The sequence below is a fragment of the Protomyctophum parallelum genome (assembly GCF_964188405.1).
Source record: "Protomyctophum parallelum genome assembly, chromosome: 6".
Lineage (NCBI taxonomy): Eukaryota > Metazoa > Chordata > Actinopteri > Myctophiformes > Myctophidae > Protomyctophum > Protomyctophum parallelum.
Window position 1 is genome coordinate 34,844,232 of NC_139701.1, and position 26,323 is coordinate 34,870,554.

Sequence of the window (26,323 nt, forward strand, 5' to 3'; positions counted from 1 at the left end):
ATCCTAGTTTCCACACAGTAAAAGTGCCAATGCTCATTTATCCATGACCAAATGGACCCTTAAAGGTTCATTTTGAACATTTGTACACAAGTCAAATTAGTCAAATGAACACAGAGGATTTCATTGTGTACGACGAGGCATTTGCAGTTTCCCTTTCAAGGATGGCAGAGCTGCTTCTCTTGGGACCACGTAGTGAATGGTATTATGCAGCATCAACTGTACAGCATAATGCTATGGTTTCTAACCCATTAACTCATCACGTCAATAGGCCATTTCCTCCCTCCATCTACTGCACGGCTTCACAGGGTTAACAACATATGAAGTGTTTAAATGACTCACGTGAGCGTGTTCCATGTGGCTCTAAAGGGCATTCTGACTTAAAGCACTTAAAGGGATATTTCACCGCTGGAAGAAACTGAGTCACTCAGTATTTGAAATTTGCACCCTATGGCCAGAAAAATAATGTCTAGTCTAGACTGTTTGACTAGGGCTTGACTGGATTGCTGAATTCCTACAATGCCCACAATGCTTTAGTGCACTTCCCCTACTTGTGGAGAGGGGGGAGGCCATAGACATAAACATAGACGCCCTTTCCGGCTCTGAGGCGTGTGTCAAAATTGAAGGCACAATTTCCCCGAGATTCCTTGTGAAGCATGAGCGGAAGCTTGTGAAGCTTCCGTGTGCGTAACATAAGTCCTGGAAAAGACGTACTGTGATTGGCCAGTAGTCACTTGAGTGACAACGAGAGACATGGAGGAGTCTCATGAGTGACGTCACTTGGGCAGTGACGCAGCATACCTTCAGCAATAATAATAAATCATCTTTATTGTCCCGAAGGATATTCGTCTTCACAAACACGCGTGCGTGTCATTTATTTGCATAGATTTGTTTCATCCTTTTTGCCATGAAACAAGTTTCACATGTAACTCCATGCATGTGCATACACCTTTATCTTTGTGCAATCTATTCTGTACACACACACACACACACACACACACACACACACACACACACACACACACACACACACACACACACACACACACACACACACACACACACACTTCCTATTTCAAATTAATCATTTATTGGTTGGTGTCTCCGTCTCTATTATTTTACACCACTTCTCTGTCAGGCAGTGAGCAACACTGATCTGAAGGGCCCTAAGCCTAATTTACCACTGCCACTCACCAAAAATAACTGGTTTTCATGATAGAGACTCTGACTTGTTATTACTGTAATGGACAGTAATGGTGGGACCTGTCACACACACACACGTAATAAATGTCACAGAGCAGCATGGTGTTGTGCAGATCTCTCTTTATTCACTTCATTATCGTGCACTAGTCGTGTGTGAAGTAGGATCTAACTTATAGACTTATCCCATTCCAGATACAAGGGGAAAGAGAATGAAGACAAGACTTACTTTTCTACAGCGGACTGTAGAATCAATACCAGAGAATGTGTCACGGTGCGGGGAAGAGAGGTGTAGGACCCAAGGCAAGTCGAGTGCACGGTGGTTTATTTTATTTTTTATTTTTTTTAAGATATTTTTTTGCGGCTTACGCCTTTTATTGATTTTTTAAGGGACAGATAGTAGGCTGACAGGAAACGGGAGAGAGATGGGGGGATGACATGCAGTAAAGGCCGTGTCGGGTCCGGGAGTCGAACCCGCGGCACACTGCGACTGGATTACCAGTCCGGTGCCCAGACCGTTACGCTACGGCCTGGGCCGCACGGTGGTTTATTAACCAAAAACCAGAGGAGCAGGAACAAACACAGGAACAGGAAATAAACTAGGGAACACTAGGAGCAAGGAATAACACTAGGACTAGGAAAATACACGGAATCACGAGGAGCTAAATAACACTGACAACATTTTACGAACGAACAAAGAACTGAAAACACAAGGGCAGACATGAAAAGCATAATATTATACCAAATGCATGCAGTCACCCTCAGTGACTAACTATAGGCTACTACAGTACATAAGGGGCTTTTACTTGAGTGACTTCATCATTGGCTTAAACTTATGATTGGAACCATAACTGACAATGGCCTACTGTAATTGAAAGTTGCAACTTTCACTGCTGAAAGCCTGTATATCGACGATTAGATTGGAAAACAATTAGTCACTGAGAGGTAGAAGGGAGGCTGTCTGGCATATGGTTTTAAACACACACACACACACACACACACACACACACACACACAATGACTCCATGACCACGTTTTAATTGTTCATTTCAAAACACACTCGGTTAAACAGCGTCATTCAAATGCAGTTAACAAAAAATAAAAGCTCCCTATACTCAGCCACTTACAGATGCATAGGTTATATGCAAAGTTTACCCCTAGAAAACCCAAATTAACACCCTCATTACCATTCATGAACAATGTGTGTTACAAATACATACACAGCTCCAACAGCCGGGATACCAACACTTGCTATTAGGGATGTCCCGATCACGTTTTTTTGCTTCCAATCCGATTCCGATCATTTGATTTTGAGACATACCGATACCAATCTTTACCGATCCGATCTTTATATTTTTATATAACGTGGGATGCATAGCAAGTGTTACCAGAGAATTTATACCTGCAGAAGTTAATCAAAAAAAAAAAAAAAAAATTAATTGAGCAGCATGTTCGACCACAAATGTGATATACAGTAGATGCACACATATTCCCACAAATGTACACGTGTGTACACAAACACACTAGATATTAGGAATAGACATGTGCACACTACAGACACATTCACACACTGACATATCCCAAGCTTCCTCTCTATGCCAAGTTCATCCTCAAGGCTGAGTTAGTGGTGCTTTTAAGTGCCAACATCAAAGGGGCCTGTCTGTATGAGTGCATAAATAGGCTTTGGGGGGGTGAAAAAGTTTCAGTTGTCGTGAGCTTGATTTCCAGTCGGTTACCCAAGGTCACAGATTGTCTGTGTGACTTTTTTCTGGCCTGTCTCACTCGCTCTTTGCGCGCGCACGAGCACACACACACACACACACACACACACACACACACACACACACACACACACACACACACACACACACAGCAAATTGCACTCGACTGCAAAACTTTATGGATTAGCTTTGATATTATAGCGCAATCAGACCTAGTTACAGACCTAGTTACTCGCGGTTGCAAGTGATATGCAATTCATGGTGCTGCCTCAGAAGCCACAATCCATTCTTCGTGAAGTCACCCATGAAGATTTAACAGCAGCCTAGCTTTTGATGTTTTCCTGTAAAATGTCATGGCAGCCCGTCAGCAGAACTGCCACTGTGAGTGTCAGTGACCTTGTATTGCTACATAAGGATCATTCCCCCGTGTCATATGGATCAAACTTATCCGCTGAAAAACATGGAACTCTGTGGATGGTTGTTTCGTAGAATTTGCGGCTGAGGAAACAGAGTTAACTGTGTGCAACCAAACCGAACCAAAACTAAGAGTGGAAAACAGCGGCCTTCAATGGTTCACAGAATGCCTGTGTGCCAACAAAGCACACCATCTACACTTCCATGTTCTGGGTAAGCCATATCTCTCACCCAACACTGCAGGGAAATCCCAGTGGGATAACCCATTTGTTTGCGGTTTATTTGATTCAGTTGTTTTGAGTTCTTCATTGACACTAATGACTTGAGATCCTTGCCTCCTTAGCCTGCTGGCAACATATAAAAGAAATCTGACGCTGATCAGCCTAGTAGTTTGCGATATTAGCTGCGTGCCAAGGCAGTCTTTTTCACATTTTGTGAATTACTTTTCAAATTTCACTACTACTACCCACAAAAAAAAGCCTGACGTTTATTATTGTGAGGTGGAATTGTTGCCGATACTTTTACAAGATCAAAACTGCCAAATGAAACAACATATTATTGGAAATGCTGGTGAATGACGTTTTGTCTGACATGCCTGTCCAGTGCCATCATCTGCTCGCAAATGAGGCAGGCGGATGTTCCTCAAGCTGCAGACTGGTGCTCATGGCTATTGTTGTGAAGGATGCAGCACACTCACAATCACAGTACATTTTGATGTGTGCCCGGTTGTAAGCCACTTACATTTGTTGGATTCATAATCCGTGTGCTTCAGTTAACACCAACCCAACTCTCTAAAGATGCTAATAATTTTCACTCGAACTGCATGCGGCTAGTATTAGCAGTGCACTGGCATTTGTGAATAGCCTGTTCATTTGCATATAAAGGGTCCACTTTTGTGTCACATGTATATTATCTGATTTCAATATTGTATGTGCAAATGGCACCAGAGCACATTTGCTTGGTAGTGCAATTAGGGGTTGCATTTCACCCTGTTTCTAGAATTACATGGTTTCCTTTTGTCTTAATTGTGTCTGTCTAGCTGCCATAAAAGCCGCTCAATCCTTTTGAGAATTAGTCTGTTTTAACTTTAAATTAGTTAGGCTACCGAGTGTAGGCTACAACTCTGAGACCTCTTTTCCACCGGTTGGTTCCCAATGGGTCTCTGAAAGAACATTTATTCCATGTCATGCTTAAATTATCCAATTAACCACTTAAACCACAGCCTTTATTCTGGGGAATACACCTTCTCAGAAAATAGATCTACAAGCTCACTGCGCATCGCAGCAAAGTTAATGTAGAGCAAAAAACTGAAATATAGAGTATAGAGCCCTGGATTAATATAACAAAACCTAAAATATCATCATCCCCCTTGGTTAATTGTGGGAAAAGTTTAAGCCATATTTCTAGTAGAATTATTCATACTATTCTTTTCTAGATGTGTCAGCGCTTCAGACTGCTGTGCTGTGGGAGCAGCAGTGGCCAACAGTGACTTTGTATCGCCTTAGTATCTCTACAGGATGACATATTTTGGAAGCAAGCAAGCAGAGAGCAGATTACTCTGTCCTCACATCAAAAGAGGTCTATATAACTTGGTCCGTTGAGCTACCAGAACGAGTCCTCCGAGCAGATCCAGCATTCTTATCTCTCCCCCACAGACCTTGTGCTTTCTGCTGCAACACAAACTGTCTGGCAGTAATACACACGAACACACAAGCACTGCTGCATTGCTTGCCCACATACACACATACTGTAGAATGTAGATGCACGCGTTTGTCTCCAATGTACTGTACTCTGGCCTATGCTTGTGCATGCAGTGCACACACCCACACAAAAACCACCAGCACCAACCATGTTTGCCAATACGCGCAAAGTGTTGTCAGGCACACACGTCACACGCCATGTCTGGCATTCACATGCACACAGTCACACACACACTCTCTGATATTAGCTGCATTTGTTATGCCGACTAGTCTGACTGAGCTTCTCAGTCTCTGTCGAGTAGCCTGTGAGCGTGCTCATCCATTGGTCGATTAGTCCACCGTTTCAGTTACTCACCTTGGACAGAATCAAGCCCACTACATACTGTATGCTACTGCATTTGGCGGCAAATATCTGGCTTCAAATAAATGCTTGAGTTATTCTTGTTTTGTTTCACCCAACTCTTAATCGGCTTCAGGGATAAACAAAGCAGCTATAATACAACATACTGAATAAGAATAGAGGCCAGATCGTTTTTGCAGGAGTGTATGTCATGCAGGAAACAATACTTTAGTACCCTGACCTTAGGGTGACCAGATCCAAACTGTTCATTTGAGGGACAGAAATGTCGCTTTTGTGGGACGGGGTTAGAAACGTATAACTTAAAGGACCACTTCACCACTTTTCAACTTATCATTCATATAACTGGTCCTCACTAATGTCCATGATAAAATACATTCTACTCTATTCCACTACTGTGTCTCATTAATAGGAGGGGTGTGGGCAGTTCAGAAACCTGTCCATGTCCACCAGTGACATCATCGTTAGGCAGATTTGTTTTTTAGGGGCTCCAGCCCCTCCTATACACAGGTTTAATGTTTGTCTTTAGTTCAATGTTTGTTTTGTAAATGCCATTGACAAGGGAAAATTTACGTCATAATGTGCCTCATTACGACATATTGTCTCTCTTTATTGTTAATGGCGTTTAATGTTTGTGTTTGCACAGTTTGTTTTACATCACCATTACATCACCTAATCAACATGAGATAGACTTTAATATATTAGCGCCCCTCACTTCACACGGGTGTGATTTTTAGGAGTTAAAAAAATATATATTTAGATTTGTATTATCGTGAGAATGATGGCTTCCATTATCGCATTGCAACTTTTCAGGAATAGAAAGCCGCAGTTTCTATTAGCTTAGATCATAGGCTCTGGAGGGGAGGGGTCAGAAGGCCCCGCACTATTGGGAGATGACTAGTTTAATTATTTTCCCGACCCGGCGCTGGTTATAACACCGTTCCCATTTTGTTGCACAATCGTATCAGACAAGCTAATAACCAACAATCATCGTTCTTTGTATATGCTGGCTGTAGTAAGTGAGACAACAGCAGGGGCTCGGGCTGCTGCTGCACGTGACTGGCTGACCAGGGATCAGATCTGAATACTGCAGCGAAAGTTAGGCTATTTCCCCATCAGTTAAAGTGAAAGCCGAGAGAGCACAAAACGCATCAAACCACCTTGGACTCAATGGTGTGAGTGATCATGGATTACTTTATTCATAGAGGTGAAAACATGCGATTGAATGTCATTGTCATAATGTCATTCAGAGGTCCATTAGGGTTTGGGTCCATTTTGTCCATCATATCATTTATTATCTATAATATGAGGTTCTGAACTTTTGCAAGTAGGCCTATGAGCTTGAATGTCCCTTATTAAATAGAAAGTCAGGACATTATTACTTTTACAATGTAGTCTTTAACCAGCTGGTGCTTATTATATAGTTAGTTAATTAAATTCCAAGAAGCCCGAGGACTCCATCCCCAAAAATATTAAAGATGGAGTGCCGTGATTTTTTTCCACCCTAAAAAATGATCATCAGGTCTTATTGTTATATAAGGAGGTATCATTTTTTCAAAAAAAGTGAACAGTATTGGTTAAAATGTTGTTTTTATGTGGGCACCCACACCAGTTCATTAAGTAAGCCTGGTTCGCCTGGTGGGTGGTGATGGGTGGTGATCCATCTGAACTAAAGCCGCACTCACAGCTGTAGTTGTATGATGAATGGGGGGGGGGGGGGGTAGGGGAGGGGCTGATAATGTGACTATATTACTGTTTATTTCATTGGCCCGTTTGACTGTCAAGGGTTCAGCCTCCAGGAAGAAACCCTAAATACAAAGTTAATACACCATTGCACATAAAAACGACTCCAGGGTGTCAGTGAAGTACTGTCACCTCATAGACACTTGAAAAACTTGAAAAATAAAAAAATTGTGGCACTCCATCTTTAATAATAAATTGTCCCCGCACTTTTGAGCACCTGTCAGCGCCCCTGGCTTGGATTCCCCATCGATGATGTCACTGGTGGACGCAGGTTTTTGAACTGCCCACTGCCCTCCCATGGGACAAAGACCAAGTAGAAAAAAATGTGGCATTTTATCATGAATTTGTTTTAAAATTATAATTATGGGGGTGTGGTCGACTTAAATGACCACTGTTGCCAAGGGATATTTATTTTAACAGGCTTTAAAAAACATCTTGCTCGAAAAGAGATATGAGAGAGCTTTAAAACAGAAAGCCAAATATTGAGACTTAAAAGTGTTCAAATGCCCTAATAGTTACAGTCACAATGTGGAACAGGGTCTCAATTTGTGGGACAACGGACACCTGAAAAGTCTTGGAAATTAGGGCCTGTAAGTAACACGCAAAGGGGGACTTCTGGTCACCCTATGGCAGCTGAGCGGGCCCACAATCATGAAATTATACATAGTCATATTGCAAACCTTTTTTTTTTTTCTAAATTTTTATCCCACGATTTTGTAACCCAGTTTTCTTTTCACCCAGTGCCAATTATCTAATGTAATCCTGGGCGCTACACTTCCTCTGCCAACCTGGGGGGGCAGCGGACTGACCTCATGCCTCCTTCTATGCATGAGGAGTCCAAGCTGCTTCTTTTCACCTGACAAAGGGGAATTTCCCCGGCCGGACGTAGCGCGTGGAGGGAACACGCCGCCAGTGCCCACAGCGTCCCCAGCGGGAATCGAACCCAGGACCTTCTAGCTGTGAGGCGACAGCACTACAAACTGTGCCACCGTGCCCATATTGCAAACCTTTATTAAAGTTATGAAAAATACCCAAATCAAAAGCTATATATAGAGCTTTTTTACATGAGAGCAGGAAGATGCATAGTTATTATTAATTAGGCTTCTCTGAATAACTTACCCAGTTCTGCCTGGGGAACAATCTGTAAAGCAACACACATCACTATCCGCTTACCCCAAAACACTCAATACAGACACACAGTCACACACCGACATCTATTGGTGAGACGCTCACATTACAACAGAGGAATCACCAGGTTATGTGACAATGAGCGTCAAATAACTTTTTTAAATGAATGAATGAATGAATGAATAAAAAATAAAACAATATAACTACTTCATTACAAGTAAAAGTATGGAATTCAAAATGTAATCGAGTAAAAGTACAAAACTATTCGTATCAAAATGTATTTAAAGTATGTATACAAATCTCTTGAAAATAGAAGATCTACACCCTCACAATGCATCGCATCGCGACACATTGTGAGCTTGTAGATCAGCTATTTTCAAAATAGCCGAAATGTATAGGGCTGAATGGGGGCACGTTGGCACAGTCGGTAGTGCTGTCGCCACCATCTATTCTATATTGGAGAAGTTGTACCCAACACATGGCAAGAAACCCAAAGCCACAACAGCTACGTCGCTATTGCAACACCCACAACACCATCTTACACACTACACCCACACACACTCACACGGCAGTGACGTCACACACTTACCTTCGCAGTGTTGCAACGCTATCTCCTCCTATCGCGCCGCGGCGCCGAACGCCAAAACTCGACACCACCCGCAAAACACTGGCACTGCCACCAAAAATGCCTCCCTTCCACACTCACGCCGCCAATGCATTTGTTTACTACAAACATTATCGCCCGAAGCACCCACACCCCCGGAACACTGTTGCCCTTTCACCACGCTAAATTCGCCAGGTCTATGCAAGTGAGCACAAATTACATGTGAGAAAATTCATTCACAAGCCCACAAATGCCATTCAAATGCCATTCAACACACACTACGACTCGCTTACAATTCGCAAACACTGCCCTGTCTTCTAATAGGCCCACACTAGCTCTCAGAATCTGATTCTGATCTCCCGCAGGAGAAGAGAAACGAGGAAGGGGAGAGGAATTGTAGCCTCACGATTTTGCTTATTCCTTCTAAATCTCTGTATATAAAATTTAAATCACTCAGCGAATCTCTTAGTTACATCAACATTGTTCTTTGTCAGAAGTTGGTTTGTGCTAAGTATTCACGATTACACAGATCGCATTGGGCTATTTCGCCTGCAAGCCATACTGCAGAGTACTTTTGATTGCGCACACACACACACACACACACACACACACACACACACACACACACACACACACACACACGCACGCCTGGCTTGCACACACACACACACACACACACACACACACACACACACACACACACACACACACACACACACACACACAGGAATAGCCATGCAGGCTATACGCGGCGCCAGCAAGACAGGACGTTATAATCTTGAGTTTCATTAAATAACTGTCTTTCTCCGCACGTGCGCACACAACATTATTCAAGTCAAATGCGTAACGGCAATATTGGGCTAATATAGGCTACCAATACAGGACGTTATAATCTTTACTTTCATTAAATAACTCTGTCTTTCTCTGCACGCGCACGTGCGCACACAACCTTATTCAAGTGAAATGCATAACGCCAATATTGGGCTAATATACATTGCAGAAAATAGTTACAAAATTTAATTGAGGCTACATACAGTGGTGTCCCCTTCGTCTGTACCAGGCTGACTTCTATAGGTTTTGAAAGGTACCTTTCTTTTTTTTTCTTTCTTTTTTCTTTATTTACCCAGGGAAGTAGCTGAGCACAGGTGCTCATTTTCAGCAACGCCCTGCACATCGAAACACACACACACACACTTTTTTTAAGTTATTAAGTTAGGGAGTTTCCCTGGTTGGACGTAGCGCGTGGAAGGAACACGTTATTCCAACCAGTTCCTTTCCCCTCCATCAGGCGCCCCGGCTGGCCAGGGGGAGGCAGTTTAGTGACCAGGATTACTGCATTTTTTTGTGAGGGTACCTACCCTAGGGGACACGGGGAGAATTGCCAACCCCGCCTTCGGGTATGGGCACTGATGATGCGGAGGAGGAAACACGCCGCCAGCGCCCACAGCGTCCCGAGCGGGAATCGAACCCAGGACCTTCTAGCTGTGAGGCGACAGCACTACCAACTGTGCCACCGTGCCCCGTAAGTAATTTTTTTACTCTTTATTTTATTTATAAAGAGTATAAGTTTCTTTTTTTTGTATTTAATTTTGTTTTACTGTATGTGTGCGTGTGTGTGTGCATGTGTGTGCATGTTTTTTTGTGTGTTTTTTGCGGGCCCAGCCCAGCTGCACGGGTTTCCTCATCATGAATCCACGGGTCCGCCTGCAGTTCACGCTCCAACCACTAGGGCCGAGTGCTTCAATGCTGGAGAGCCTCACTCGGGGATTGGTCGCCACATTTCCACTGGGGACGCTGTGGGTGCTGGGGGCGTGTTCTCTCCTCCACGTCAGTGCCCATACCCGAGGCGGGGTTGGCGAAAGGGCCTTTCTGTGTGGAGTTTGCATGTTCTTCCCGTGTCCCCTAGGGTAGGTACCCTAACAAAAAACATGCAGTAATCCTGGTTTCTAAACTACCTCCCGCTGGCCAGCCCGGGCGCCTGATGGAGGGGAAAGGAACTGGTCAAAATAACGTGTTCCTTCCACCCGCTATGTCCGGCCGGGGAAACACGTCCTAAACCTAACCTCTTTGGGGGCTGAGCGTGTGACTGGAATTGCCATTCTTGTAATGTACCTTCACCTACTTAACAGCAGGGTTTATAGCTTAATTCACACTCTGTACAATGTGTCCCTTCTGACAAGAAGTCAAGACCCGATTTCCAAGCTAACTGCATCTCAATCTAATTGGCAAGTGACACTGTTGTGCCAAAGGAGTATAAATTAAAGCCTGATTTATACTTTGTCATATGGAGCATGAATTGAGCATAAGCCTTAGTCATCTAAAATGATGTTAGACTGAATAACTGGGACACTCTGGCTGGTCCTCTTATTCTATTTTCAATCACAGAGGCTTCTAGGTGGAAATGAGACTCAGGCCTGAAGGGGTCGACGTCCTTCACGAAGTAAACAGCAGAAGTGTGAGTTCTGCCCAACCTTTGGTAACAAACAAGTTATGTGGTGAAGTGTCATAATGAGGGTTTGTGGAAAACTCTGAAATGATCTACATTGACTCAGTGCCTAATAATCGACAGCAATCTTTTCTTTTGTCAAGTGAAGTGTCACATGATATGACACTTTTTCACTGAAGCATAAATTAGGCCTTTGGTTGTAAAAGAAAAAAGAAAACGTATATGGGCATAGCTGTGGTAGCTATTTTCTGGTTCCATATTCCTATTTGAAACACTGGGAGGCAGCACAATCAAGGCACAGCAAATAGTGTAGAGGACCACTACTACATCACCATCCAAGAAAAATAGAAGGTGTATACAGTTCATGGCCATGGGATCAGTCCATTTTTGACATGGAATCCTGTGCTTGATTTCAAAAGTAGATAAGTTAGATCAGAAACATATGTTTCAAACTTCCAGGCCAAGGCTTTATCCATTAGAAATGGAATATAATCGCATCTTTGATGTTTTTACAAACTTAACTCCCTGGACAACCAGTGACTTCCAGGAAAGTGGCAACCGAGGAAGGTCGGTGACGCTGGAGAGAGACAGCTGACCTCCAGGAAAGACTGGTGGGGTAACAGGAGCCAGCAACCCCTGTTGCAGCACTCGCAAAAGGGCAAGCACCAAGCAAGCTATACAGATCGTACAAATGAGCAATACCCCCAGAGTCTCCTGAGAGGTGCAAGTGAACGCGAGCCTATCGCAGGTGTTCTCAACGTTTTTGGTTGGGGACCCCCGAAAATGCTTTGGCCATGTCGTGTGACCCCTGCCCCACACCCCTCCCCACCACCAATACAAATTGACCACTACAATAACCTTAATAATAGAGAAAATACATCATTAACTAGAAGAAGTGCCCCTCTGAGCACAGGTCTCCAACAGGATTGATATTTGGATAAAATAATATATAATATTATATAATAATATAATAATATATTATTTTTTATATATATATTTTGGGGACCCCCCAAAATAATTTCGGGACCCCTGAGGGGTCACGACCCCCAGGTTGAGAACCCCTGGCCTATGGAGTCCAAGAGGCAGACAAAGCCTGGCACAGTGAGGGCTCTAGTCATCACTTTGTCTGTGTGACTTCTTGCTCATGGTGGTAAGAACACCAAGGTGATGATCGTCAAAAAATCTCCCATGGGGAATGGCTGCGCTAGTGAGAGAGAGACAGACAGACAGACAGAAAAAGAAAAGAGGTGAGTGTTTGTTTGTACAGCAGCTGAATCTCAGAGCTCGCCAGCGCATTGCAGCACTTAAAGACGAATGTATGAAAGGGGGGGGGGGGGGGGTCGAAGGAGGAAGGGCATGGGGGTGTATGGAGGAAGGTGAGAGGGCTCATCGAGGCATCGAGGCACCATGAGACATCAATCGTCCGACCTGAACAGCACAAGCAGCTTTCCTTTGGAGGACAAAGCAGTCCGGGTCACACTGATGTATGGAACCACTGTTGAATCGTATTTGTTCAGCTTTTTACACATTAGCTTTTTACACACTGCTGCTGCTGCTCCACCTCCATCCTGACTCTGAGAGGAACTGCTTGGAAAGGCCTGCCTCATTAATCCAGATCGAGTATGGGTGGATAGTAGCAGGCTGTTCCAAACTAAAGCACTTATAGTTTAGTAATTCGTTTACCTCTGTGCCTGATAAATAAAAGTTAAAGAGTCAGGACAAAGACGCCGCTTGCCCTCTCATCTGAATCACAGTTCTACAGTTTCACAGTCTACCTGTGTCCCTTTTATGCCCATATATGGAGATCTCTGTATCTGTCAGTCCTTGTCCCCTTAATGCCCATATATGGAGATCCCTGATGTACCGGTAATCAATATGCCCATATATTACAATGTCCATATATGGGCATATTGGTTGGATCGGTGGTTCTGGATCTGGACAACTGGACATCCCAACTACTCGACAGAGGGCAGTGGGCACCACACCTGGCTCTGCACCACACTCCCTCCAGTCCTTGCCACTGTGAGTGGTGAGTTTGAAGTCGGTCTGTCGGACTCTGCCCCATATATTCCATGGTGGTCGGATCTGTGGCTCTGGATGACCGGATCTCAGTATCTGTCAGTCCTTGTCCCTTTTATGCCCATATATGGTGTCATCAGTATATGCCCATACAGTATATGGGCAATTGGGCACGCTCTCTTTTGTGCCCATATATGGTTAGACAACACATTCTATTTGGGCTTGGCTGCATTGGGAACCCCTTGGCTGGGTCATAGTGACATACGCATGATGTCAGAGGCCGGCCGGTCTTCCCTTAAGCCAATTTTAATACAGGATAAAAGCTTTGGTTTTGCATTATTGGTTTTTATCATTCATTTAAGCTCACTAGCAAAGCAGCAGAAACAGCAGAGTACAGTTGAGGGGCAGGCCCACTCGTTCTCCCACAACGGCTGTGAAGATGAAACATCTGAAACAGTCATGTCCAGCCCTTGCATCAGGACCATCTACTTTGCCCGTTTACCAGCCCAACCATGAACAATACTCTGTGTATCCTGCCTACGTCACTCTTGAGGGGGGAATGAAGGCGGGCCATACAGCGCCCGCGCAGTATTACACGCAACCCTGCGAGATGACGCTGTCAGCTGCCGCCACAGGAGACAATGCCTTTTTTGAACTGCATTACCCCGACTCAGGTGTTCCAAACCTTCCTCAGATGTCGGTCAACGGGCAAAGCCTTGGCTCGAGCCTTTCTCAGGTGGCAACCGTGGTCAACAACAGCCTTCATCAGATGGCCACTGTGCAAAGCACTGGTTCAAGTCTTCCTCAGATGTTCCCCGTGCACAGCCCTGGCTCAAGTGTTCCTCAGATGGCCACCACGTACAGGAGACACCAGGAGCCTGCCATGAGGACGCTCTATCTGCAGAAGAACAAGGAGCAAGCCAAACGCCACAGAGAGAAGAAAAAGGAGTATCTGAAGTCGATTGAGAAGCGTGTCGACACACTGGAGGCCGAGAACAAGAGACTGCATCACAGGGCGCAGTACTTGGAGGCTATCTGCCGTGAATTTGATTATTCTGTAGACCATATCTATAGACCACATGTATAGACCACATCAATTGTCCGGTGGTTATTTTCCAATACATGTCCACGTGCTGCCATGATTACAGTTAGAAGACATAGTTCAAGGGGAATTCAATTCACATCCTCAGGGTCTCAAACATCCATACTGTATATGGGCATAAAGGGGACACAAGACGACAGACAGATATCGGTACATCTAAATACATGGGATCTAAATTTGGATATATGGGCATGCCCTTATATGGACACTGATCCCATATGAGTGACCATATAAGGCTATAGTGGTTGGTCTCGGACAGTAACAAACTGCAGGTTGAAAAGGCCCTCAGCTCTGAGCACCTGAGCATCTGCACCTGGCTCGCTGATAACAAACTATCTTAATATCTTTACACCTGGGAAAAACTGAATCCATTCTCTTTGGATCAAATAGTAATCTCAGCAAGGAGATCACTGTTTTTCCCAGTTTACCTCCTTTTATGACGATTTCCTGTTTTTGGTTATATAGAAGTGTATATTTGTACGTCTCTAAATCTGATTAATTGAAAATGGTGGACCCTATTGTAAACAAGTGTAATGCGTTATGGTGTCGTCCACTCAGCTAACAGTTTTTGTATTGAGTTGTGCTTGAAATGTACTGTAATTCTACAAACTGTTAATAAATACTTCCATCAATCAATCAATCAATCAATCAATGCACCTCATGGTACCATAGCATAGCACCACAAAGGCCTTAAAAACAAGGCTTCAGCCATCCAAAACAAAATCAGGTTACACCTACAGTACAACTCATTTAACTCCTGCTAATTTTGCTCGGGTAGGATGGATCAGGGTAGAGGACAGAGTACAGCAAATTGCAATGGGCCTGATCTACAAGATACACTAGTACACCGTCACCACAAAGACAAACTACAAACTACAAACTACTTCTTCTACTACTTAACCCAGATTAGGCTCAAATATTCAAGCAAATGTTCTACTGCTATGCCACCAAAATGTGGAATGCCCAGTCATACAACAGTTTGACTATCTAGCATAACTTCAGTATGGACTAGTAGAAAGGTGTGCTAGTATACTATAGACCGATGCGTCTCAGGGGCGGACAGCCAGACATATATCTCCTATCCTATCTGAAAAAGTCCATAGACATGTGACGTCACAAAAGCCAGACAAGAAGGTGCTGGAGCAGTTTGGGTGATTGGAGCCTTTTTTATTTTAATAGCAGGGTACCGAGCACAGGAGAAAAAGGCAACATTTCAATGTCAGATTACTGTGCTCTGCACCCTGCTATTAAAATAAAAAGGCTCCAATCATCCAAATTGCTCCAGCGCCTTCTTTATTCACTCTGTGAAGTAGACTTCAAAGACAGAATGGGATTACCCAAAATAGAAATAACACAACATAACAAAAATGGGCTGCATGTATTGGACCCTTTTGTTACACTATACATAATGTGCGTCCGTTTGAAAACGATGTCTCAGCCAATGATTTATGTATATATATTTCAACATTCATTCACAATTTATTCACAAGCTGGCTGCTACCATCGTAAACTTTGTCCTTGGCTTCTGTTCAAAACCTTTTCTGTTTTGATTCCAAAAGTACACTCCCCGGGGACTAAATGCAAACAGAACAGAACAAACTCCAGCTGCTTTTCTTCTACTGTGAACCACAACCAACATGGAGAAATCAACCTGGATATTACCCCTGTTATTCCTTCAGCAGCTGTGCGTTTATGGTGAAGGTGTGGGACTGGCTCCCATTGAACTAGCTCCTATTCCTTGTAATGACAAAGCTGTGGAGAAACTCTCTCGTCTGGCTGTCACGTACATCAATGAGGATCGGACAGACGGCTACAAGTTTGCCCTCAACCGTATTGCTAATGTTCATCTGCATGCACAGGTTAGTACCGTATGCAATGTTACAAAGTGCTGATGATCTTCCAAGTTGGATTCAGTGACTTGTTCGTATTCAAGAAAAGATTCATTTGTTTTCTTTCCTCATATACCAGTAAACCAAAGGGATACCTTTATAGAAATGTAGCTACTGTTCAATAGAAAGTGTCTATACAACTAACAACAAACAAACACACTTAAAGACATTTATTAATACGATTTAAGAAATGTGTCTCTGCATCCTCTTTCAAATGTCTCTTGGGATGTCTGCCACTGGCCAGGTCACCTCAGTTCAGTGTCTCTCACGACTGGGACAAACACTATTTAAACATAATGACTGCTGCCTGGACAGTACTGTCAGGCGGAATAGAAAGCTGGCGTTTTAACTTTTTAATAGTCAAATTAGCAAGGTATTTTGCCTGCCATCACTATACAGTACCTTTCGCTCTCTATTGGAATCATTATACTGTGTGTGTGTGTGTGTGTGTGTGTGTGTGTGTGTGTGTGTGTGTGTGTGTGTGTGTGTGCGTGCGTGTGTGTGTGTGTGTGTGTATGTGTGTGTGTGTGTGTGTGTGTGTGTGCGCACGTCAGGGTCCAGCTGGGAACGTGTATTACTTGGACCTAGACGTGTTGGAGACAAAGTGTCATGTCGCCAACCCTAAACCATGGAAACGCTGTGACATCAGAGCTTTCATGGAAACGGTAGGATATACAATTAGATTGTTGTTGTTTAACACCATACTGCCTGTTTAAACAACTCAGTGTCCTGACCTAAAAGACCACATTTCCTGTGCGTTTCAAAAACAGACATGCTTCATACAGTATATTGTTTTATGTCTCCTCTTCACTTCACTAATGGTCCTATTGCTTGCAGCAAATCTCTGGAAATTGTAACACAACCATTCTCCATACAGCAGAGGGCTACTCTTACCTGTACAGCTATGACTGCACTCTGGTCCCAGGTACAGTAACATCAGCATGAACACAGATTCAAATAGTTGTATACAAAGCCCCATACCATATGTCAAAACAATATAGCATCATCACTATTATGGAAATATAGCTTATATGTTGAAATGTGTGCTCAAGTGTTGTAAAATGTATCAAGGAAGAAAGAAAGAAAGAAAGAAAGAGGTTTCTAGATTGTACAATTGTCGACAAAGTTGATGCTTTTTTCCTACAAATCCTGCCAGACTCGGGCCCTAGCTGGGTCATCTCAATTTGCCCACTTTATTAAACTTCAGTATGGCCCTCTGGAAGAGGAAGTAAATTCTGCCCACCCATGCCATAGATTATGATAATATTATTAAATGTATTGCCTGTCATTTTAAACAACCTGGATATTGGATGAAAGAGGACTGGAGAACTAATAATCAGATTACATGAATAGAGTTGGGATAATCAAAAATTACGGTACATGATCATATTTTGCAGCAGGTGATCATATTATATTTGTTGTGAATAACCTCCCTGACTCCGGTGCAGACCCCCCAGAGATGTTACAGCAGACATGTCCGACCTGTCCTCTCCTGTTGCCTGTGGACAGCCCTGACGCTGTGAATGCTGCGGCAGTCACACTGCTTTCCTATAAGAGACAGTCTACACTAGGGGCAGAACTGGGGGTGAAGACAATCACTAGAGCTGCATCACAGGTACAATTAAACCTCATTTATACCGTCTTGCACCTGTAGAGGGAAGATGCTGGAAGACCCAGGGGTCTTCCAGCATCTACCAGATTAAATGACCCAGTCCCGTTGATCAAACTTAGAAATAGTAATTAATACGCATGAGACCTATATAGCAAGCAGGTTTGAGCAGCAATAGGGACAGAGTATCTACTCAATATTGTAGGAGCCACACGCACATCTTAAATTCTGGCCCTTTTAAACTTTATTTAGGAGTCTGTTCCAAACAATAACGTCATAAGACGGATTTCAAATATTCTCCTGGTACTGTTTATCCAAAATGTTCTTTCCATGTTCTTTCCTTCGTCTATCTCCCTCAAAACATCTGGTGAGGTATGGTCACAGGCCAAGGCCCCAGTTGGAAACCATGTACTGCACTCATGTACTGATATTATACTGATTATATAATTATATATTATATTACATGTACTTTTATTGTTTACCACCAAAGCAGCTGATTTACAAACCCATATACTGGGACATAGTATATTATTACTAGTAGTAATCAGGTAGGTATATTGGTGAACACCTACCTGTCCTGCCCATATGGAAAAAAAAGTAGAAGAAACATATGTTGTCCTGTTGCCTCCAATAGTAAGTATTTACATTTTTGTCTCCACCAGGCCGAAGGCATGTGGGGAGAGTATGTTTTGCACTCCGTCCGTCCGTGTGTCCGTCCGTGTGTGTGTCCGTCCGTCCGTCCGTCCGTGTGTCCGTGAGCAGCTAATCTCGGCCACCGTTAACCCGGTCGATGCCACATTTTGCACACACACTCCCTGGATGCCAACGATGAACCTCTGCCCCAAACTTTCCAGAACGGCCTGTTATAGCGCCACCAGGAGGCCGCTTTGTGCAAAACAAGTTTTTGCACAGTACACCTACAGATTTTCTCCAAACATCACGCAAATTGGTACACAGTCTCTCTAGAGCCATTCAACGAAACGGGTCTTTCAGATTTCTCACACTCCATCCTGATTGGTTAAGATTGGCTTCCAAAGTTCACAGGAGTGCTCAGTTTCAAACAAAATGCTGCAAATCATGAACACATCGCGTGATTTCCGTGAAATTGTGCACCCACATTCCCACTAGGCCGAGGACGAAATGCCACATGAACAATTTCAACTCAGACTCAAGGTGGCGCTATAACTGGCCGAAAAGTGTTTTTACCTCTAACTGCACGGATCTGTGGATAACTTTGTATGCCAACTCCCTAGAGGCCAAGGAAAAACCTTTGCCTGGAATTTTTCACATCTGCTCTTTATAGCGCCACCAGGAGGCCCACATATGTAAAACACATTTTCTATTATTACTCCTTCAGATTTTATCCAAATTTCACGCAAATCGGTATACACTATCTCCATAGTCATGTGATCAACACGGAGCGCCACCATTTCCCATCTTCCATCCTGATTGGCTAAGATTGGCTTCCAAAGCTCACACGATTCGTCCATTTCGAAAAAAGGCCACAAATCACAAACACAGTGTGCAATTTCCGTTAAATTATACACGCACATTTTCACTAGGCCGAGGACGACATGCCACAATCTTTTCCTCAAAATCAGCCTCACGGTGGCGCTATAACAGGCCAATTCCTGTTTTTAGCTATAACTGCATCGATCTGTATACAACTTATGTATGCACACCAAGGTTATTATAGTTAACTATAACTAACGAAAAAACGAAAACTAGAATTAAAAAAACATTTTAGTTAACTGAAACTAAACTGAAACTAAAATAAATTAAAAAACGATAACTAAACTAAAACTGTATTGTGTGTTCACAAAACTAACTAAAACGAACTGAAATGATAGACAAAATGGCATTCGTTATCGTTTTTTTATCAATATTTATATGCCTTACGGACATTTAGAATATAAACCTTTTAAATGAATTCGGTTCTTTTCCTTATTTCCCGAGCCGTTTTTACGGCACTTTTCAGCACCGTAAGGCAGCATGTCACAACGCTTTACGACCCGTGTTTACATTCTGCAGTGCAGCCCCGTGGTCGCTTCAAGTTTTAATGCTGCTGCTTGCATCTCGCAAAAATGGCAAAAGTTGGCAGAAAGAGTGGCAAGACGTCCGGTTTCACGCCGGACAGTCCGGTTTTAGAACCACCTGTCCTCCTCCCAACTCAACCTCTGGCCGGACACATAATTGTCCGGTTTTGTGTGATATACAGTGCTTGTGTCATAACTGTCATTTACGTTGTCTCTGTATTAAAATCTCCGCAGAGCTGCTCAGCTCCGCAGCGAGCCAGCCACACTCCCTCTGTCTTAAAAAGAGAGAGGAGACGTTGCCATGTCCGCTTAATTATAAGCGACTTTGGCCTTGTTTTATAAAATAGCCTACTAAGCCTAGTCAGGCTTCTTTTGGGCTTGTTTTCATAGACATGGTTGCTTGTTTCTCTTCCAAAACCTGTCAACACTGCCAGTGGGATGGTCTGTTTGTTTTTTGTGGAATGTGTGTTCTCACAATCACTTTAGTATAGTTAATGCAGGGATAAATAAACCAAAAATGCAAAATGAAAAACTACATTTAATGAGCAATATGGCTCGACATCATAAAGAAAGGGAGGCTAAAGCACTGTGAACATAGGCTACTGGCTTCATTCTATGTCCCACACCGATGACCATAAGACTGTATAAAAAACCCCACAAGAAAGAGATTCAACATAAAACATATCTAAACATGAAATAAAATAAATTGATTATAAAAGGAATGACCTTTGTGGTACCCCATCATTTAAAAAGGTTAATTGAATTAGCAAATATATGTTCTCTGTGGACATACTGCTGGAGATGATGGTGGTGAAAATCAGGTGCGTGCAATAGTATAGTAATAATAATAATATCTGGAATTTTATAGCGCTTTTCTAAACACTGTGTGTGTCTGTTTGGGGGGGGGGGGGGGGGGGGGCTGGGGAGAGAGCCCCGCAAAAGTGTCCTCCTTTCTGAGGTCTTGCAGGTGGCCACCACAGCCCAATATGGGATTTCTTCGAATATGACTGTGTGGGAGATGCAAGCAAGTGCCTTGTGGATGAGGATGGGAAAATATGCGAAGTATGTCATGGTTGATTGTCCAACAGAGACTGAATATATATACTTTTAAATGGTATCTTTTGTTGAGTTTTTATTACACAATACTTGCTCTGATCTTTTTTAATCCTATACTTCGTTACAAATAAACCAAAGTACGAAAAAACTAAAACTAAACTAAAACTAAACTAAAACTAAACTAAAACTAAGCATTTTCACAAAATAAAAACTAAACTAAAACTAGCAAACCCGCTCTAAAAACTAACTAAAACTAACTGAATTAGAAAAAAATATGTCAAAACTAACTAAAACTAAACTATAATGAAAAAACCAAAACTATTATAACCTTGATGCACACATGGAAAAACATTGTACCTGCATCCCTCCAACACGAACCTCCGGCCCAAATCTTCCTCAACAGCCTGTTATAGCGCCACCATGAGGCCACAACCTGACCTGCCCTGGTGGAGACCTGTGCCGATTGGCACTTTGTCTAGTTTATGTATGTAATTTACATGTATGACATGTAAAGTACATACTAGATTTTATATGTGAACTCTTGAAAGTGGCCCATTTCATACAATCCTCATATAAGACAATAAAGTGAATTATGTATGAATCAAGTAAACAACATGTATGTGATCTATGAGGTAAGTACATGGCAAACTGTATTTTCCTTACATGTTCCATACAATGTTTGTAGTTTTAAATTATATGAGATATATCCTTTCCATATATAAAATGTATATGTAATGTATATAAATATATGTATTTTATGGTTTGTAACCATTTAATTTACAAGAAAAGTATGCTTCTTTTATATGATTTTTATAACATTGTTATATGTCAGCCAATACATTATACCTTATAGTTATAAAAAAACATATGTTTTATCTATGACTATATATAAGTTTTTATATGTGAAGTGTATGATAGGTATAAAAAACATTACGCGCTATAGACCCCTGGGAGATAGTTGCTGAGATGGAGCACCACACCTACTATACCATCAGCTCCAAATTCTTCCCGCATCACTTGCCGCACCCAAGCCGTGCTACTCATACGCTGAGTTGCCAGTGCCCAGGATCGAACCCACAAACTTTTGGGTGGGGGGATCTTAAATAATGTAGGAGTCATAAAATGTAAAAGGGAATACAACTCATTATTTTGTCACCATGTTATTTCATTGTAAGGTTTCTATACAATATCCTATCAGATTTTGGTTTCACTGATGTTTGCCCAACTCTACAAGTTTGACAACACACAATTACTAAGGATTTTGTATGTGGATTTACTGCAGTAATTATTTATAAGTTCATATATATTTCAATTTATACTAATTTACTAAGAATATTGTATGTGGATTTACCGTCACATATAGTTCTTATAAGTTACAAAATTATATAGGTTTCACTTTACAAAAACGTACTATGGCTCTTATATGTGCTTTGACTGTTATATATAGTTCCTATAAATGACAAAATTATATAAGTTTCACTTTACAAAAAAATACTATGGATCTTATATCTGCTTTGACTGTCATATATATTAACTACAAGTTTCATGTAAAACATATACAAATTTAGTTATTTTTTTTCCATATGGGTGAAGTTAACGTTGGTTGTTTCTGAATTTGGGATTCAAAATCGGAAACTACATTAACAGAAAAGCACATTGTCGTGTGTGTGTGCAACTGTGCATGTGTGTGTGTGTGTGTGTGTGTGTGTGTGTGTGTGTGTGTGTGTGTTGTGTGTGTGTTTCAGGTTATACCAGTGAAGGCCAGCTTTGTAGAGTACACAGTCCAGGAGTGCCCAGAAGGACTGACGAATTCAGGCACATGTCAACGTATCTCACTTGAATCTGACACAGAGGTAGGCCTACAGCATACAGTAGAGCGGTGGCTCTCAACCTGTGGTCCAGGGCCCACTGATGGGCCATCACGATATTACAAGTGGACCCTCAAATAGAGGGCAAAACACTACGATTTTAATCATAATACAACGTTTATACAGTATAGAGCGTCACAGTCCCGCCCCCGACGAGCGGCTCGGAATAGAATTTCCCATTCATTTTTGTCATTTCAGAAAGTATTTATTTAAAGAACTGTAAACCCAACTTGGATGGTGACAACTCATGACAATAAATAAATTAAATTGGGCTGAACAAATAATTAGAAAGAAGAAAAAAAGGGCAGGGTACAACACTTTTTGTTGTTTTTCTTCTTTCTAATTATTTGTTCGGCTCAAAAAATGTGGTTTATTGTCATGAGTTGTCAGTTTGTCATCATCCGAGTTGGCTTTGTACGAGGCTTACAGCACTTTAAATAAATACTTTCTGAAACGTCTATTGGAGAAATGCATGGAAAATGCATGGTTAAGTAATCAATTAATCAATCAAAAATTGCCACTGCTGTCCCCTGCTGCAAGTGTGCTGAATAAAAAGCATTTTGTACCTGCTATTTCTTGACATAGGTGGTTTCCTTTTCAACCCTCTCTTTTCAGACTGCGGGTTTCTGTGCAGGCTCCATGCGTGGGGACATCCATCCTGATGTTCAGGTGTCCTGTGAGATGTACAAAGTACAGGTACAAGCAATGGTTGTCAGTCTTTGTTCCACAACAATCTGCTTCGTATACATTTTTTCTTGTTTCTTATTAATAGTAGTAATTAGAGTAGCCATGTAAAGCCTCAACCACATTACATTATGTACAATGCTGAATCTGATGATAACTCTGAAAAATAAAAACAATTATAAAAAAACAAGAATTGATGACATCAATTCATTACCAGCAGCCTTATGGCTGAGAGGTCGGCTAGAGGCAAAAAGTGTGTGGTTGCCTAGAGACGAGGCAGCCAATCAGGACGATAGAGTGTCAGTACAGCCAATGAGAAACATAGGTCTCAACTACAGCAAGTGGCCGTGAAAGCACAGCAGAGAGAACATTGACCAGCTGTGGTTACACAGCAGCTGCCATTTTTAAGTAATAAGTAAATCACCCTCAAAAAGTTATTATGTTTTCTTATCTAATCCTCCATACTGTTGGGGTGTGATGTCATAGTGTACCTGTCATTGTGTTTAATCCCACTGGAATTATAAACGTTGTTATATAATTGGCTGATTTGGCTCGCTTTGCTTTTGCTTCTCTCCCCTTCTTCGTTAGAACGTTGACATCCTCAGACCAATGCAGCCTCAGGGCCATGACCTTCAACCTGACCTCATGATCCCGACCCAACCATCTCTGATTCCTGACCAGGGAAATGATGCCCAGCCTGTTCCATCCGATCCCACACTGCCCCCTGCTGTTCTTCCAGAGGTCCCAGCACCCTTTGTCCCAGTGCCTTTTGACCCTGTGCCCTTTGAACCGCCAGTTCATTCCAAGCCCTCTAACCCTTTAAGCTCCTCGTCTAGCGAGTCAGATGAAAGCGCAGACTTAAGTACCGAACGACAACCACAACCGCCACCATCTCTGCCTTTTGTCTCATCCTCTGAGGAGATAGGGGGCCCCGTGGCACTGCGTCCCCCCCTTAACTTCCGCTACAAGAAGACGTATCGCAAGAAAAGGCAGGCCTTGCTGGAAGCAGCGCCGCCTCATTCCCCCATCTTCATGTCCGTTTTCCCCATTGGTTCATCCCCTTTCCGTTCCTGTCCTGGTCCTTCCAGGTATACTACAGTCTAATTGGTGTTGCATGCTGGCAAAGTTGGTTAAAGATATGAAAGGTAAAGGGGGGCAGTTAAAGCTCTTTTCTTAGATTTTCCCTCTAAGGCAGATACTTTGTGCAACTGAATAACTATAACCTTTGCCTTCATGTAAAATTGTTGATATATACTAAAGCAATAGGCAATTATAATTATATTACTAGCTATCACTGTGGTTCTTATTCTGATATTGCAAAATATATATTTGAAAAGGAATGTTTCAGTACTTGTGCAGAGCTTTACATATCTGGCACATATTTTAAGCACATTTGATACCAATTATGTTTTGATCAAAACGGGGTTATACCACCGTAAAATACCAAAATAAAACACTATTAGTGAAACATCTACATACGTTTTCTTAACTATTCAATAAAAGTGTTTATTGATGAACAAATTAATTTAACTCTTGATGTCATTACTGGATTGTGACTGTATGTACTGTGAAGATATGTGATGATGTGCCTCATTGTTGTATGAGCTGCCGGCTGCCCCTTTCAAATGTTTTCACACAGGCAACTCACCAGTGGTGTAGCCTAGCTCTGATCCATACGTAGCTCTAATTTTGCATTAGAGCTATGTTACTATCAACTTCCGTCGCTCGCATGAATGCAGACCAGCCTCTCCTCTTTAGCATAAATAAAAAGAACGCTTTTGCTACTCACCAAAACAAAGGCGAGTTGTGTCATTAGAAAGCCTACTTTCCTTAGTGGACGCACTCTGAGCCCCCCACCACACGTATAAACTGTACTTTTTGGCCAAAAGGGGATTTTGTTTCCACCGAAAAAAAAAAAACATTTTTAGTTACTCCGCTGCGCCCTCTACTGATATTGCCCAGAGAACTGCCTCATAGAGAATATTTTTCCTCCGGTGGAAAGAAATCCCTTTCTGGCCAAAAAGTACCGTTTATATGTGTGGTGGGGGGCTCAGAGTGCGTCCACTAAGGAAAGTAGGCTTTCTAATGACACAACCCGCCTTTGTTTTGGTGAGTAGCTAAAACGTTCTTTTTATTTACGCTAAAGAGGAGAGGCTGGTCTGATTTCGATTTGAGATTTAAAACGGAAAGTTCCATAGCCTTTACTGCGCATGGCAGAATCGTAGAAGCAGTAGAAGGCTATGGACCAGAGCTAGGTGTAGCCTAGGTATTTTTTACTTTACAGGAGTATTTCCAATCTTCAGTAATTTACTTAGAACTACTCTACACTAGATCTCAGAGACAAATTATACTTTTACTCCCCAATCCCCATAAAGTTATTTGAAAACTTTAGTTACTTTATATATTTTGATTATTATTACAAACCATACATTAACAACCGCCCTATATACATTTCGGACATTTGAAAATAGCTGATCTACAAGTTCAAGTGGCAGAAATGTACAAATACCTCTGCTCTACAAATAGAAGATCTACAAAAATGTGAGTACTTTTTCGACCACTGCAACTTGCAAAGCTATGATGGACATTGTGGAAAGGATGGCTGATGGCACAAGGCTCCACAAAGTATATTTTGGGGTATTTTATTTACCTCCAAACGTTCATTAGACAGTGCAAGCTGGCAACAAATACAAAAATAAACACTGGCCAAGATTACGTTCCAAAAATAGGAAACAGAAATGAACACTTA

At 42.3% G+C, this 26,323-nt stretch overlaps 1 protein-coding gene across 1 annotated transcript; it reads left to right on the top strand.

The window, feature by feature from the left end:
* Positions 1-15,948: 15,948 nt before the first annotated feature.
* On the top strand, positions 15,949-25,099 carry LOC310860368 (fetuin-B). Its single transcript, XM_083767238.1, has 7 exons — positions 15,949-16,291; positions 16,876-16,986; positions 17,159-17,246; positions 17,770-17,936; positions 22,768-22,875; positions 23,506-23,586; positions 24,163-25,099. Exons 1-7 carry the CDS (start codon positions 16,070-16,072, stop codon positions 24,676-24,678), a joined length of 1,293 nt encoding a protein of 430 aa, XP_083623364.1. The 5' UTR covers positions 15,949-16,069; the 3' UTR covers positions 24,679-25,099.
* The last annotated feature ends 1,224 nt before the right edge of the window (positions 25,100-26,323 follow it).

What these genes read in the sequence shown, in the direction of transcription:
- LOC310860368 (XM_083767238.1), top strand. Translation starts at nt 16,070, where the DNA reads ATGGAGAAATCAACCTGGATATTACCCCTGTTATTCCTTCAGCAGCTG. An exon ending in ATGTTCATCTGCATGCACAG is followed by an intron (nt 16,292 to 16,875) that starts GTTAGTACCGTA and finishes TGCGCACGTCAG; the next exon opens with GGTCCAGCTGGGAACGTGTA. An exon ending in TCAGAGCTTTCATGGAAACG is followed by an intron (nt 16,987 to 17,158) that starts GTAGGATATACA and finishes TATTGCTTGCAG; the next exon opens with CAAATCTCTGGAAATTGTAA.